General features: G+C 44.6%; 2 protein-coding genes across 3 annotated transcripts in view; one reads left to right on the top strand and one right to left on the bottom strand.

Moving 5' to 3' along the window:
• The first annotated feature begins 45 nt into the window (after positions 1 to 45).
• On the top strand, positions 46 to 13,070 carry Itgb1bp1 (integrin subunit beta 1 binding protein 1). Of its 2 annotated transcripts, XM_028777780.1 has the most exons (9): positions 46 to 173; positions 1,285 to 1,413; positions 4,966 to 4,970; positions 5,049 to 5,218; positions 7,557 to 7,635; positions 9,339 to 9,475; positions 11,635 to 11,727; positions 12,200 to 12,349; positions 12,797 to 13,070. In XM_028777780.1, the coding sequence occupies exons 4-9, from the start codon at positions 5,147 to 5,149 to the stop codon at positions 12,866 to 12,868; spliced, it is 603 nt and encodes a 200-aa protein (XP_028633613.1). In that variant the 5' UTR covers positions 46 to 173; positions 1,285 to 1,413; positions 4,966 to 4,970; positions 5,049 to 5,146; the 3' UTR covers positions 12,869 to 13,070. The 2 variants fall into 2 exon arrangements, with proteins under 2 accessions (XP_028633613.1, XP_028633612.1); XM_028777779.1 differs by lacking the exon at positions 46 to 173 and adding an exon at positions 233 to 386 and having other exon boundaries at positions 4,966 to 5,218.
• A 557-nt stretch (positions 13,071 to 13,627) lies between these two features.
• The window catches only part of Asap2 (ArfGAP with SH3 domain, ankyrin repeat and PH domain 2), a 116,919-nt gene continuing 114,090 nt past the window's right edge, over positions 13,628 to 16,456 (bottom strand). Inside the window, exon 26 of the mRNA XM_028777751.1 lies at positions 13,628 to 16,121. Coding sequence (XP_028633584.1) covers positions 16,047 to 16,121 — 75 coding nt within the window. The 3' untranslated portion in view covers positions 13,628 to 16,046. The remainder of the gene's footprint in view (positions 16,122 to 16,456) is intronic.

The following is a 16,456-nucleotide window of genomic DNA, read 5'->3' as shown; positions in this document are numbered from 1 at the left end:
CGGCCTAAGGACTGCGCCTGCGCGTCACAGGGGCGTGGCCTAGCGAACCAGGGTAGGAAAACTGGCAAAGCTGGAGCTGGATTACGAACTGGAGTAGCCTCCCGGCCGCCGCCGCTGGACCATCCCACACCCCAGGAGGAGGGGGCGACCGGGAGACGAGCCGAGGAGGCGAGGTGAGAACCGGGCCTCAACCCAGCCGGGCCAGAGGGTGCGGGTGGGGGTGGGGCTCCCCGCAGCCCGCCGTTTCCCCATTCCTTCCACGTCCCGAGGCTGAGGCACCAGCTGAGTGCAAACCGGGGAAAGGAAGAGGAGCTCCGCGCCCGGTCAGGGAGGGACCCGCGTTCCCGTGACAGGTCTACCGCTCGCCTCCCCGGGGACCAGGCTCGGTAAGAGCTTGAGGCCTCGCTCTGATTGCTGCTGCACCGTTGGGGTTGGAGTTAGCTGTCTATATCCTCACTTGTGCGAAGCATGTGTGCAGAGCTTTGGAAGCCTGATCTTGTCGGGGTCCCCAAGTAAACTTTGTGATGTGGGGCAAGTTATTGAATCTCTGTCTTGGTTGACTCCTGTAAATGCAGCTGGGCGTTCCCACTGCTCGGAAGGCTCTGATGACTCTAGGGACCGACCGACTGCTCCAGATGGCCGAAGTGAGGGCTAGCGGTTTCTGGAGCACCTAGTGTTGCCTTTGGCGATGTTGGGAGTTCAGTGCTAGTTGTATATTGGATATCACCTCCCAAGGCAATTCTCAGAACCCTGTAGCGAGCCCTCCTCCACTGTGCTATCTATGCGCTTAAAACTAACTCAGCCTCGCCTTGCACTAGTTAGTTGAGAGAGTGAGTTTTAAGTGGAAGATGGCATATTTTAAGGCTGTGATCTGATGTCTTTTAGTCCAACCTGAAAGTCCAAGGAAGGCTTTCTTAGAAAAGGTCTTAAATAACTCGTGCGAAGCAAGTAGCTGCCAAGAAACTTACAAAATCAGAGTTCTATGGGAGGAAAAGTTGGATAGCATAAGAACGAACATACAGGGAGCTTAGAACCGGCTGAAAACCAAGGTGGCTTTGCATTCCTGAGAGATGAACTCAGTGTGTAGCCATTGTGGAAGACTTGCTTGTGAGGAGAGTGGTTGGCGCCCTGGGTGTCTTGCTGGAGAGATTTGACCTTCCTTAGTCTATTACTCTAGGGCACCTGCGAACGAACGGTTTCCAGCCGGCCTAATACCAGTCTCTAATCTGTGTTTGAAAGAAATCATTGTTATCTTTTTTTTTTTTTCCTAAAATGTGGAGGCAGACCTTAGAGCCACAAGGAGTCCTGTAGGACAAGATCATTCATGCAGAACTGGCTCAGTGGATAAGAGCATCTACCTCTCTTATTGAGGAACCAAGTTCGGGTGCTTGTGGCTCAACTTCAGCTCCAGAGGTAATCCACTCCTCTACACACCTCCTCTCTCTGTCTCTGTCTCTGTCTCTCTTTCTTTCCAGGTAAAGGCTTTTATCTAGAATGTATCTTCAGTGGGTTTGTAGATTCTTTAAATGTATCAAACTATGTACTTGGGCATTTTCTATAGATTGAGAATTCATCACATTCATGCTGGAAGAATGCCATTAGTCTCCCTACAGATGTGGGGCTGGTTACAAAGCCGAGGCAGAGCGCTCTGCCATGTATGCTGGGATCCCGGTCTTTAACTGTATGTGGAGGTTGCAGAACAATGAGGGATTGATGATTTCTGGTTCCTACCAGTGATGGCTTAATTGCCTGAGCAGGAGAGACAAAGGGGAGCAGGTCTGGAGGGAGGGGGGGTATGATCAGCCTCTGGCAGTTTTTGCATTTGATGAATCTCTTTAACATTCATCTGACAGACAGCATCTCCTGGCTCATTTTTATGCATGAATAATTTAGAAGCAAGAACAATTTGCTTAAGTATATGCATCCAGAACAGCAGTAGATGTCAAAGACTAACCAGTTCTTTTCCCCTCTAAGTTCTTGGATTGACGCTGGAAAGCAGGTTTTGAGAAGTTGCAAAGGCCTTAGTGATATCCAAATCATTGCCAAGGATCTGCAGGGATGCTTTAAGATTCACTAACAACAGAACCAGACTTTATTAAGTAACTTTTAAAATTAATATGTAAATATGCATTTAAATTTGTAATCATCTCTCCACAGCAAATGGGTTCTGCATGCTCAGACTTAAACAACCCCAGATTTTTAAAGCGGTTTTATAAAAACAAGACCGAAATTCCATTGTACCAAACAAGTGGAGACTTTTCCCCTTATCATTATTTTCTAAATAATACATCGAAACAACTATTTCTGTAGCACTCAAATATATAATGTTCAGCTCAGTGGAGGGTGCTTGCCTAGTTACATTAAATAATTTAGAAGTGATTTAAAATGTATAGGAGGGTATGTATAGGTTATATGCATTTGTGTGGTTATAGATCGAATCCTCTGTAAATAGCAAGAAGTATGCACTAAAATATTTGTGCCTAAAGTATGTCATATACCAGCACTTCAACTATCATAGACCACCAACACGGTACTTTATGCTGCTAGGTTAACCTAGTTTAGCACAGGCCTAGGCCCATTGCCCCTCCCTCACTATAGGCGTCTTTTGATGTGGACTTATCCTTTGCAGTAACTTTGCACAGTACTCAAATAACCTTTAACTCCCTTTGCCCCTGCCCCAGGCAGTTAGCTTCATGTGTAGTGCCCAGTGCAGTTCTTTTTTTTTTTCTATTTTTTTTTATTTATTGGATATTTTATTTACATTTCATATGTTGTCCCCTTACCCCATACCCACCCACCCGGGAACCCCCTATCCCCTTACCCTTCCTCCTTCTTCTCTGTGGATGTAACCCCTACCTACCCCCCCACTCCCACTTTCCCACCCTCAAAATTCCCACCCCCTGGGGCGTCCAGGCTTCATGAGGTCAAGGATCTCATCTTCCACCTATGCCCAGCAGGGCCCTCCACTCTTACGTATTCAGCTGAAGCCCTGGATCCCTCCCTAAGTGCTCCCAGGCTGGTGGTTTAGATCCTGGGAGCTGTGGTTGGTTGGTATTGTTGCTCTCCTCATGGTGCCACAAACCCTTTCAGCTCCTTCAGTCCTCACTCTAACTCCTCCATTGAGAACCCCATGATCAGTTCAATGGCTAGTTGTGAGCATCTGCCTCTGAATATGTCAGACTCTTGAAGGCCTCTGAGGAGACATCCATATCTGGCTCTTATCAGCATGCCCAGTGCAGTTCTTGAAAGCAGAAGTCTGGTTCTGTCCCTTGACTGCTGTGGGAACCTCTGTAGACTTGCTAGACTCAAGCCATACTTGCCTATGGCCTACAGGCCTTGGGCCTTCTCTCCTTTTGCTCCTGCCATTCTCTTTTAGTTTTCCTCACGGGAATGTTCCCTAATATTTTTTTGTTTTTGTTGTTGATCTACTCATTCCCACTAAAAAATGGACACACACACACACACACACACACCCCTATCCATGGGCCAATTTTGTCCTTCTGCCATGAGTCCCCCAGCATCTAGGTACTTACTGCCTATTCAGGACTGAGTGAGTGGGTCCACTCTTCTTGCTACAAATAAAGTATGCATTGAGAAGGAGTTTGGGTGAAAGGCTGACTAAACTCTCAGGCTCAGGCCTCCATGGTGGGTAGCCTAGAAGGTGGGCTGAGAATGGGTTCTACAAACACACAGAAGCCCTGATCTTGCTGTGGGCGTCTCCCCACTACCACTGTAACTCATTTTCTTCCTCCACGAGGTCCACTGTTCAGCCTAGAAAGGACTGGGTGAGTGAGGGGAACGGAAGCTGCGGTGTGTGGAACCTTGGAGAACAATACAAGGATTTGGTTCTGGCATAAGCATGATCTGTAGAGTGCCAAGGACCAGCCTTGGCTAGGTCCAGGTTCCTGAGAGATGAATGTCCTGGAGCCGTGAAAACAAATGACTTGAAGTCAAATCGTGGGTCCAGGCTGGCGGCCTAGGTTCTGCTGAGATGGCTTTCCAGACTGTGCCCTTTCTCCCTCTCTCCTTTCTCTTCCCTCTCCCCCCCTCTCCTCTTTCCTCTAGACAGATTGTTCTTGCTATTCTAAAAACTCTCTGGTTGAGACAGCTAGCTTTCTGCTCCAGACAGCTCTCTTTGCTAGTAAAAATTCCAAAAACTCTCTAGACAGTTCATGGGTTTTCTGACCAAAGTCAGAAGAGCTGCTATAAAAAAAATTCTTGGAACTTCCCACCAAGTTAGAAATCCTGTTAGAAATATTCTAAAAGTAATTCTTGAGTTTTCCAATCAAAACCATAAAGCCCCCCCCCCCAAAAAAAATTCTAAAAGACCTGTGTTCGCTCTTCAGACAGTCTTCTCTGGATAGCTGCTAGAAAATGTTCTAAGAGCTGTGCCAGCTCTCTAAGTAACTCTTGGGATTTATTTATTTATTTATTTATTTATTTATTTATTAGCTGGGTGGGACCTCATCCTGACCACACCTGGATCTAAATTCCCTTTCCCAGGCTAACCTTTGGGATTTATTTATTTATTTATTAGCTGGGTGGGACCTCATCCTGACCACACCTGGATCTAAATTCCCTTTCCCAGGCTAACCTTGAACTCAGGAATCTGCAGGTGGTTGTGAGCTACCTGACATCACTGAGAACCAAACTCAGGTCTTCTGGAAGAGCGTCAGGCTCTCTTAACTACTGAGCCATCTCTCCAGCTGCGTCTGTAAAGTCTTTAAGGGAACAATAGGGTTTGAAGCCAGGAGCGCACACATTGTTAGGCAAGCGCTAATCCACTGAGTCTCATTCCCAGAGCAGCATCTTATAATTTAATAGAGAAAAGGGATGAAAAAGAATGTATCCAAGGGAAGTAAAAAGAACGCTCCCACAGACATGGAAAAGGCTGATGGTTTCTGCTTGTGTTCTGCAAAAGCATGGTCTGTTGTTGATTTTCTTTTCCTTTTTTCTTTTTTTGAGACCCGGTCTGTATAGCTCTGGTTGGCCTGGAACTTACTCTGTAGATCATGCTGACCTTGAACTCACTGAGATCTGCTTTCCAGTGCTGGGATTAAAGGTGTGGGCCACTACCCAGCTGACAGTACTGGAAGCAATACTTGTTCCACTTGGGCATCTTCTCTGGATCAAGCTATGGTGAAAGATGTTTCGCAAAGGCAAGAAGAGACACAGCAGCAGCAGTTCCCAGAGCAGTGAAATCAGTACAAAGAGCAAGGTAGGAGGCCAGGGTGGGGCAGAAGCACAGAGCTCTGAGGCTACCTCTCCTAACTGCATACAGAGTGCTGGCCACGGCCAGGTCCAGTCTTCATGCTGCCTGCCTATAATGCTTGTTTTTGCACTACATAGCCACTCTGTGTTTGCTCTAATTTTATTATTTTGGCATATTTCTGAAATTTTTAAATTCATTCCACTAAATGGAACTAAAGCTATGCGTGGTTTCATTAAAACACACTGATTTAACATTTTTTAAAAATTTTATTTTATGTATATGAGTGATCTGTCTGCCTGCATGCCTGTCTGCCTGCATGCCAGAAGGGGGCGTCAGTGTAGATTGTTGTGAGCCACCATGTGGTTGCTGGAATGAACTCAGGATCTCTGGAAGAGTAGACAGTGCTCTTAACTGCTGAGCCGTCTCTCCAGCCCTGATTTAACTTTTTTTTTTAAAAAAAAACTTTTTTTTAAAACGTTTATTTATTTGAGGGATTGAGGCATATTCTGTGGCTTGTGGAGATCAGAGGGATAACTGGCAGGAATTAGTTCTAGGCTTCCACCATATGGGTAGTGGGGATTGAACTCAGGTGGTAGGACTTGGGCAATAAGTGTTCTTACCTGTTAAACCCATCTCAGTGACCCATATATTGCCACTTTTTTTCTGGATGCAATCTGTAGCATCTGTGGAGCTCTGGCTCTGCCTAAGCAGCCAAAGAGTTGAGCTCTCCAAAGGAGGGGGGGGGAGTCAGATCAAGGCAGGTTGCTAGGTCTCTACCGCTGCCCCCACTGCTCTGGAGTCAGTGCAGTGCAGTTCCTCTGTGGAGCAACAGGGCGTGGCCACTGAGCAGGAAATGAGTGCAGTAGGCTGGAGTAACAAAAGCTTGGGAGAGAATTCCCTTCCCCAGAGTGTTACAGCTCCATACGACACTCTCAAAGTGTACGACACTCTCGTAAGGTCTTTGATTCCTTGTGGTCAGGGTCTTACATACATTTTGGGGTGGGTTGGGGGTCTAAAAGCAGATGCTTTCTATTGGCTTTAGAGATGTTAAGGATGCCTCATCTGCAAGTGGAGGAGCTTCAAGCCCTGCCCCCACGTGACTGATTGTCCTCTCCATGGGGTGTTGTGGCCACCTGTTCCAGGACAGGAACCTGGTCACACCTAAGGTCCTCAGGTATGAGGATACGGAGGTTTCTGAATCCACTGGACCTTACTAAGTTTTCTATCTGATGGCATGGTCTACTGCCCACAATATATAGCGTCTTTTCTCTTCTTCCTTGAGATAGGGTTTCAGGTAGCTCAGGCTAGTCTTAATTCATAGCAATGTCTCTATAGCAGGGCATACCTTTTATCCCGATTCTTCCTTTCCCAAGTGCTAGAGTCACCATGCTTGGGTCTAAGTTTTTTTTTTTTAATTAATTTTTTAAGGTTTATTTTATTATTAGTTATCTGTACATATATATGAGGGATATTATATGCAGATGAGTGTGGTGGTGACCTACAATGTCTAAAAGAAGTCACCGGAGCCCTGAAGCTGGAGTTATGGTGAGTTCTGAGCTGGGAACTGAACTCAGGTCCTCTTGAAGAATTGCATCATTTCGCCAGCCCATAAAATATCATTTTTAAGTGAAGTTGCAGGCATTGAGGGGCGAGATACCTCAGAGTCTAGGGTTTGTTGTTGTTGTGTGTAACAGTATTTCCTTCACAGCAAGATTGCTTAAGTTTAACCAGATATTAGAAACGTTGCCTGGCAGTACCAATGGATTTATGAAACACTCACCTGAGTCAGGGTTTTCACAGAATGCCATTTCTAAGGAAACAAAGGACATATTTATCCCTTAGAACTAGTTACATAGTTTTAACCTTGGTCAATGGTTTTGTTGTTCTGTTCACATTGACAGCCATGCCATCTGCTAATATCCCTGAGCCTGCTGTGGGCTAGAGGAAGTAATTGCAGAGTGCCAGGTTAAGTGCCGGGGAGACTCCTGGGCTCTCCTCACATATCAGACTGAGACATTGCTCAATGGTTGTCTTTCTGCACTCCATTCTTTTGAGGTTCCATGGAAATAATAGGAAAGCAAGAAGAGGCGTTCATGAAGGCTCCAGTGTAAGGCAGAGTGGAGGAGGGGAGCTAACAGCCTCAGCCTGAAGACGCCCATCACATGCATCCGGTGTTGTCTGGTTGCAGAGCAGTCACCTGTCACATGGCTTTTGAAGTTGGCTGTGGAAAATATCTTTAGCCTTAGTCAGTCTGCTTGAATCATTGACTAGATATTGTGTCAGCTCAGCTTAATAAGAAATTTGCATCAGAAAAGACATGTGTCTTACTTACTGTCCTTCTCAGTCTGTGGATTCCAGCCTTGGAGGACTTTCGAGATCCAGCACTGTCGCCAGCCTTGACACAGACTCCACTAAAAGCTCAGGTATGAGGAGGGCCGGGTGACTTCCAGACTGATGTTGTGTTTACTCTGGTGTTTTATGTGGTAGAGCGATGTCTCCTGATCTGGTGTTTCTCCTTCCCCTCTGCCAACTTCTGGGAAGTTCAGAAACTGACCACAGTTTGGTGAGATGGGGTAGGCACGTAGGCAGTGTTCTCAGTGGGTCTGTGAGCAAGCATTTGAAAACATCCCATGGCAGTGGCTTAGTGGTTCCAAAACAGCTTTTTAATAGGTAGGGTAGCACAGACTGAATTATACGTGAGCTTGATGTTTATGGGAACTGGACAGATGTGTTAGTGGTGAAGGATTTAGAAACCGTTAACCTCGAGGGCTGCCTGCAGATACTCTAGTTGAGATGACCAGCAGACACACAAGAAATGAAGTTGTGTGTCCGTCCCAGACCTTTGCAGTTCTACAATTACCTCAGAGTTGTGGCTTCTTAGAAATTAGGAGACTCCTAACTGAGCTCCATAATTAGCTAGTAATTGGAAATAAACTGCATTCATTTTTATTTTACCTAAAATAATATTGGCACCTAAAATTCATTATCTTTACCTCCAGAGGTTAAAATGTTGGCATCAATCTCATTCACAAACAGCATAAATATAATTGCACTGTATTTCCTTAGCACTGTGTCACAGTGCTTTGTGGGAGTTTCTATACCGGCTAGATCTTGCTGCCATTTGTTAAGGAACACCCTATCCTTCACATTGTTCTATATAAGTTAAAAAAAAAAAGAAGAAGAAGAAGTTGGTGTTTCTGGCAGAATGCTAGAACAGGCGTCTTGAGTCAGGAAATGAAGTGACCAATAGCTTTGTATTATAACGGTACTACTATTCATTATCTAGTCGGCTTTTACAAGTTTTGTTTATTTTGAAATGAAAGTCATCGGTATCCATTTGCCCTTATTACTGAGACTTTTATATATCGGGCGTAGGCATTCACTGAGGAAAAAGCTTAATAAAAATTTAGATTCCTCCTAATTATATTAAAACATCTTGCACTTAGAAGCTTGTAACTAAAAGCTGGGTGTAGGACCAGGCATGGTAGTGACTGCCTTTAATCTCAGCACTTAAGAGACAGGTGGCTGTCTATGAGTTTGAGGCCAGCTTGGTCTACGTAGTAAGTTCTAAGCTAGCTAGAGCTAGATGGTAAGGCCCTGCCTCAAAAACCAGTAAAAAACAAAATGAAAAGCTGATATGGTAGAATATACCTTTCATCCCAGCATCTGGAAGGCTGAGACAGGTGGCTCTGTGACTTCTAAGCCAGCCTGGTGAACACAGTGAAACTCTCAAAAATGAAGCCCGGGCTGGGGATGGCTCAGAGGTTAAGACTGCAGAGGGCCCTGGTTGGGTTCCCAGGTACCACGTGAAAGCTCACGACTGTCTGCAGCTCGTTCCAGGGCACCCATCTCCTTTCTTGCCTTTTCAGGCATTGGATGCCTATGATACAGATCTATAGATTAAAACACCTGCACATGGGCAATAAAAATAAATCTTAAAAACAAAAACTATCATTATAGTTAGGGTTATATCCTAATGACAGTCTTGCTTTATACTATACATTTTAATTTTATATTATTTATATATCTTATGTTCTATAATATGTATAACATATATAATATATAGAAAAGGACTGAGAATGTTTGTAAAGTAAGCATCACTTTTCAATGTCTATTGTAATCTTAGGACAAAGTAACAGCAATTTAGACACATGTGCTGAGTTCCGAATAAAGTACGTGGGTGCCATTGAGAGACTGGCCGTGTCTGAGGGGAAGAGCCTTGAAGGGCCACTAGACCTGATCAATTACATAGACGTCGCCCAGGTGAGTGACAGGACAAAGCTGGGTTCCAACTGAACCCTCTGGCTGCTAAATGTGCAGCCTTGAAGAAAAATGTTTCTCTTGGGTTCACTGCAGGGTGCTCACCATCTTTGGCTAAAGCTGGTTCTCATCCTGAGTCAGCATGGAGTCAAGATGGTGCAAGGGGTCCTGGAGATGGAGACTCACAGGAAGAAACAGCTTTTCTCCAGGCATAGAACATTTTACTTTATGGGATTGATTGGTATCCTTGCTTGATTGAAGAACTGAATGCACTGACCTCTTGGACTCTGTAGATTTTTCTTTAAAACAATCTTTCAAAGCTTTACCCGACTGAACTGGTTTCACTGATGTAAAAACTCATAACATGGACCAAAAAAAAAAAAAAATCCCAAACCAAAACCATCTGTCTCTTTCTGTCTTTTTCAACACAGGGTTCTTCTATGTGGCCTGGCTGTCCTGGAACTCATTCTATAGATCAGGCTGGCCTCCAACTCAGAGATCTGCCTGCCTTCTGGCTGAGTCCTGGGATTGAAGGCATGAGGCACTACTGCCAATGTATCTCCTTTCTTAACTCCATTTCCAACAAGAATTAAGCTGAGGGGCTTTGAAAATATACTGAGGTCAGAAAAAAAATCACTGTTGGAGGGCTAGAAAGGCAGTGTGATGGTTATGAGCACAGCTGTTCCTATAGAGGACCCAGGTTCTGTTCCCAGGACCCAGATGGTGGCTCACAACCATCTGTGACTGCAGCTCTAGAGGACCAACCCTCTCCTCTGCGTCCTTAGGGTGCACACCCATGGCACACATACATATAGGCAGGCAAAACACCTATATACGTTTTTAAAACATCTTTAAAAAAAATCTGTGTAAAAAAAATTAAGATGCCATACTGTTTATAAAATAAAATTATAAGATCTACACATTTACCTTTATATTACCTACATTACCTATACATTTATCTTGAAAGGCAGAGACAGGCAGATATCTGAGTTCAAGGCCATCATTGTCTGTATAGCAAGAGCCCCAGAACTGCCAGGACAACCTTCCACCTCTTCGGTCATAGAGACGGGGAGCATTAGACAGGACTTGTATCTTTATGGCTGTGAGGGAAATTACACGGAAAATTAGCGAATCTAATTTTGCAGTTTAGCAGAACTTTTGGTAGAGCCTGTTAGTTATCCGTGACTCAGCTTGGAATATGGTCATTTAAACAAAGCGTAAGTGACAAATACTGTTATGCAGAAAGATGTTCAGGACTCTGTTAGCACTTTCGTCATTCTGTAAGGATGGCTAAGTTATCCATCCACCACAGAGCTTTTGTTTGGTAAAATGCCATCATTGACAGTAGCATTTTGATCCTTGTAACTTGTCTTAGATCTGTGAGAAATGGTTGACAGGGTGTTATTCTTCTCAATATTGCCAAGAGCCAAGGCATCTGGAGATGGCTCACTTACTGTAACTCATCAGTCCACAAACCGTTTACAGTACAGGACATCTTCTGTCTGCTAGTAATATCTGTATTGAGAGAAGACAAATTAGGCAGCATTCTTCGGTGGATGGGACCAGCTGATCTGCTGGGGGTCAGGGTATGATCGGGTATCATCCAACAGCTCAAACTGGTGATTGACAGCTTTGTGAGTGGAGTTATTTGTAATTCTCCTAGGATCTGTAGCTAGCAAGGTATAACTTAACAGTCAGACAGAAAATGACTATGAGAAAGATGGTCCTTGCTACCTAACTTCCCAGTCAGTCATTCCTTGTCCTGATGCGCTTTGAGGATTTTAAAATGTAAGTAGTGTAAGTTTTGTTTTCAGACAAGGTACACAGCTGTTGCTGTCCTGGGACTTGCTGTGTAGACCAGGCTGGCCTTTAACTCACAGGGATTTGCCTGCCTTTGCCTGCTTCTGCCTTCAGAGCGTTAGGACTAAAAGTTGGCACCAACACACCTGGCTGAATAATAATTTCCATTAGTGTTTACACCACAAAAGGACAGACCAGTACACAGGGAGTGGATAGATCTGAATTTGGGGGGGGGGGGATAGTTGTGAAAACTGGATTCTAAAGTGTCTGAGGCTGTGACAACCAGATTCCAAGTGCAACTAACTCAACCTAAGATGATCTTGTGGTTTTAATGTGTGCTGTGATTTATTTTCTCTTTAAAGCAAGATGGAAAGTTGCCTTTTGTTCCCATGGAAGAGGAGTTTATTCTGGGCGTTTCTAAGTACGGCATAAAAGTCTCAACCACGGATCAGCATGTAAGTGCAGTGCTCAGTCAGTACATTCTATGCGATCAGGAGCCCCAGCCTATAAGGGCCACACTTGGACTCCTGTGTCCTGTGGGTTTGCCTGGTTGCTAATGTTAAGCTCTGCTTGTTCCTGAGGGTGGGCATGGGCTTCTTTTGTATGTCCTACATACATGTGGGCCCCCACTGAGTTTCATCTAGGGGCACCATATCAATTGAAAGTAGCTGTTGGTTGGCATGAAGGCCAGGCAGCGATGTGGACCTTATTCCTATTTCTCTGGGTTTAAACAGGAAAGTGTGATCCTGAAAACAAGTCTCCCCATAACTAGGTATACCAGTGTCCCTTGGGCTGAGAAACAGTCTTTTCTCCCAGATCTGTGGGCCTACCTTTTTAAGCCCCCTAAAACATTCTACATGTTTCCCGAGAACTGAGAAACATTGACAGCCACGTCCCAGCTTTCTGAAGGTCTTGTGATTTTCACAGGGTGTCCTGCATAGGCATGCCCTGTATTTAATCATCCGGATGGTGTGTTACGATGATGGCCTGGGAGCTGGGAAGAGCTTGCTGGCACTCAAGACCACAGATGCAAGCCATGAAGAATACAGCCTGTGGGTTTACCAGTGTAACAGCCTGGTGAGATGTCTCAGTTTGTTCCTATTCAGTAGATGAAATGGAGAGACTGAGTTCTTCCACAGCTTTCAAAGGCTGAGAAAAGCCTCTCCTCAAGGGCCATCCTCAGAATGAATAAACTCTGGGTCAGCAGCTATTCAGACAGGCCAGGAGCTGTTTCTGCTGGGCGACACTGACCTGGCTGGGTTGAGTCAAAGCTCTCCCTACTCCCGAGTTGCCACCTTAGTCTCAGGCTTAGCGCCAGCCATTACTATATGCCATGTCAGGAGTCCAGGTGCAGATGTGTAGGTTTGGAGGAAGCAATGTGAGGTAGGCAGGCAAAGCTCCTGGAGAAATATGTAGACTCCGTTTGCACTCTCTCTTCTTTTCACTAGTTCTTGAGAGTTCTGTACAATTTGTGTTGGTCATGTATCATCGTCCGCCAACACTGCATCTCTTCCTATAACGCAGGAGCAAGCCCAGGCAATCTGCAAGGTCTTATCCACAGCGTTTGACTCCGTGCTGACCTCTGACAAGTCCTGAACTCTACAGCCAAGTGGAAACTGACCCACCCAAAGCTTACCTGTTCCTACATCTGTCTGCAGCCATGGACTGTTAGAGGGTATAATGCTCTGATCTGGTTTTCTAAAAGTGTAATGTATAAAATATTGGCCTTACACTAAAAGGTGTTGTTAACATTAGGTCAACTTCCAATAAATGACCTGCTTTCTGAACAAAAGAGAAACCTTGGGGTCAGGACAGATGGCTTGGTACTTAAGGGCATTTGCAGAGGACCTGGGTTCAGTTCCTCAGCAACAATATGGTGGCTCAAAACTGCTTGTAACTCCAGTTCCAGGAGATCTGACTCCCTCTTCTGACTTCCTCAGGTACCAGGCATACATGTGGTGTACATACATACACACACACACATAAACACACACACACACATACACACACATTCAGCCACTCACACATACACATAAAAATAAAACCTAAGAATGATAAACCTCTGTTGTCTTTTTTAAATGCATATACACTTAATACCGACACATCATCCAAGTTTGCTCTGAATGACTTACACCCTGTAGCTTCCCAGGGGCTCTGGATCACTTGCTTGAAACTGAGAAACAGAGGTTTGGACTGGGGAACCTCAATTTCACATGGCCTTGGAGCGACAGTGTCAGCTTAGGACAAAAAGCACCTTACCAGAAAGGTATTGTCAAGATAATACCCAGAGTTCAGAGAACCTTGGAGGACGCCTGCTGGGTGCCCATAGCTACTACCCTACAGATGAAAACCATGTTTGTTTAAAAGCACTTTATTTTTTTCCAGTCAAATGACTGGTTAACAGGAAGTCAATTTATTAAACATGCTCTAATTATAAATCACTGCATTAAGGACAATGAAAATAATCCGTTTAGGTTATACAGTATATACAGTTGCGCTGCAACTAGACCAAAGTAATCAAGTGAATGAATTGAATATCATACATCTCAAAATAGCATTCTAGGCTGCAGGTCATTCTCCACCCTCAGGAGATCCCATTAGTCTGTGCACCCTATTTCTGAGTCACCTTCCCTCCAAGTCAGACCTGATGGAAAGCGGCAAAAAAAAAAAAAAAATTAAAAAATTAAAAGAAAGAAAGAAGCCCGAATTCCGCAGCTGACTCTCGTGAAATGCAAACTTTAAATATAAATAGTATCTACAATGCTTTCCTTTCAGTTGCTTTCTCTTTTCAATTTGCAAAGAGCAAGTAACAGGAAGGACAATTAGGAAGGAAGTCAATAGAATTTCTCTTCTGGTAAAAAGTACTATCCATTACTGCACAATAGTGCCACCAAATTAGAGAGTGGAAAAATATTTCCTAGGTATTTATGTACCAGTGAACCTGATAGATTAGCTTGGGACTGAAGTTAAAATGTTGACATAAATCAACTAGACTCCTCAGAGAGCTGGCACCAGGTCTCTAAAGACCGATGATACAGATGCGGGTGGGGGTGGGGTTGGGAGTGGGGGAGGCACCGAAAAGGAACTGGGAAGTGCAATGTGCAAACTGCATCTGTTCACGCTTTTAAGTCTATGAGAAAAGTGACTAGGAGAAGGGCTCAAAGGACAGAAATTAACAAGTGGTGAAAAACAGATGCAGTGTTGGGGGGAGGAGAGGGGGAGAGAGAGAGAGAGAGAGAGAGAAAGAGAGAGAGAGAGAGAGAGAGAGCGCTCAATTACAGATCTAACACGTTTTCACCCAGAATCTGAAAGACAGGAAGCAGTCACTATATAGCATCATAAGACATTCCAGTTTGTCCTGTTTTCCTTGAAAGAAACAGAGAATGGGAAGCTCTAAGCTTGTAAGAGCCTTGCACAAAGAGAGTAAAGAAGGGGCTGCTTTGCTAAAGTGTGCCACCTCGGCAGCAACATGGCCTCACTGTCAAGCTTAGTCCTCAATCCATTCCTTTTGTTCAAACTCCAGCTTTCGTTCAAGCCCTATGCTTGCCTCTTTCATTTCCCAACTACTATTCTTACCTGTGCTTACCGTTATTAAGTAGAGGTATGACAGTCAAGTTCATGGAACTAATGAGTTTTGATTTTTATCATATACAACCTAGTTCCCCTCCACCACCCCGCATAGTGTAAATTTAGGAGTGATGCGATGGGCTTACATGGTGTAACTGGGATGTTTGGGGGTACTGGGCTCCCCAAGATCTACAGATTTCTGATAGGCTCTTGAATACAAACAACTGGATAGGCTAAATTTCAAGACAGTGTAGCTACCATTCCTTTTGGAGAATCCTATTAAAGACAAGAACTAAGCTGAGTGGGTGTCCTCGGGAGCTGGGAGGGGAAGGCAGGAGCACGCACCCGGACACGGAGGAATGAATGTGACTCTTACTGTGGTCTGCACCACGTATTCTAATCCTGTGTGATGGGGGACGCTGACCGAGGCAAATCCTAAAACACGCAGGCATACGAGCTAGTTTACTGCTTTGCAATCCATCATCCTTAGTTTTTAACCAAATTCAGGAACTGCAGTTTAGAAATACCTGGTGTAGAACAAACTGCTGTTAGCTACGTTGTGATAACCCACCAGTAGTATGCTAGGTATGATTGTTTACAACAATGGGTTGTACATACATGCAGGAGATCATGGCAGCTGCCACCTCACAGGCGGGGTCCAGAAAAGTACAAGGCTAACGTATAAATTGTCACGTTGCTTTAAACAGACACTGGCTGAGTTTCAAAGGAATACACGTCTTTAAAGGTGGATGGATGGCTTTGTGGACAAAGTCCAGGGTAGGGCAACAGACTCGGAAGCAGCATGGTGCTGGCTTGCTAAACTGACTGTGCTTAAACAAGATAACTAATGTCAGAATCAGGCTAAGGAAAGCTTTAAGAATCCCCCAAATTTGTTTAAGCTGTTTTTAGGCTCAGCTACTCCTGGAAATACAGGATCCTGGGTATACAGTTAAATAGCTTCTCATCCCCCCCTTTTAGGAAATTCCGCTTTTCCTAGTAAAAGTATAGCAATGTTGCGTGAAAACCACAACTTATTAAAAAAACAACCTACTTATATATAAAACTCGCCTCTGAGTTTTTAGAACAGGACAGTGTCATGAAAAAATGGTCTGCTGTACAACACAGTCCGTGAGACTGGCTATGGCTAGCCTTGGTACCAGTAACAAAACGGAACATAACTAAACAAAGGCTTTTGTTTAGTGGCAGTTTAGTCAGCAATAAAGTGCACGAACGAGACGGGAAACGCTCCTTTGCGGCCGGGCTCTCCATCGATGTGGCCAATCTGAAATGAGCAAGTTTGGGTTACAAGGGTTACAAACATGGAGGGGCAACACAACATCTGTGTTTGCTCAGAGGAATCTCTTCCGCTAAAGGATGCTAGAAAAACCACTGGGCCGTACATTCTTTTTCCTTCCTGTCTGTGCTTGCTAGAGCACCTGCCTCCTTCCACAAGACTCGTACACCCCCAGATGGCTACAGGTGAACACAGATGTTACCCCTGGGCCCCAGCAATATAAAGACACCAGGAAGCCAGCTGGGCTCATTCCCCACTAGTACATGAATGAAGAAACTATACCCAAAGTCATATAACTTGGCAAAAGTATGATGTGGCTCCAT

This window comes from Grammomys surdaster, unplaced genomic scaffold, assembly GCF_004785775.1.
Source record: "Grammomys surdaster isolate TR1022 unplaced genomic scaffold, NIH_TR_1.0 314, whole genome shotgun sequence".
Lineage (NCBI taxonomy): Eukaryota > Metazoa > Chordata > Mammalia > Rodentia > Muridae > Grammomys > Grammomys surdaster.
This window is presented reverse-complemented; position numbering and strand designations above follow the sequence as displayed.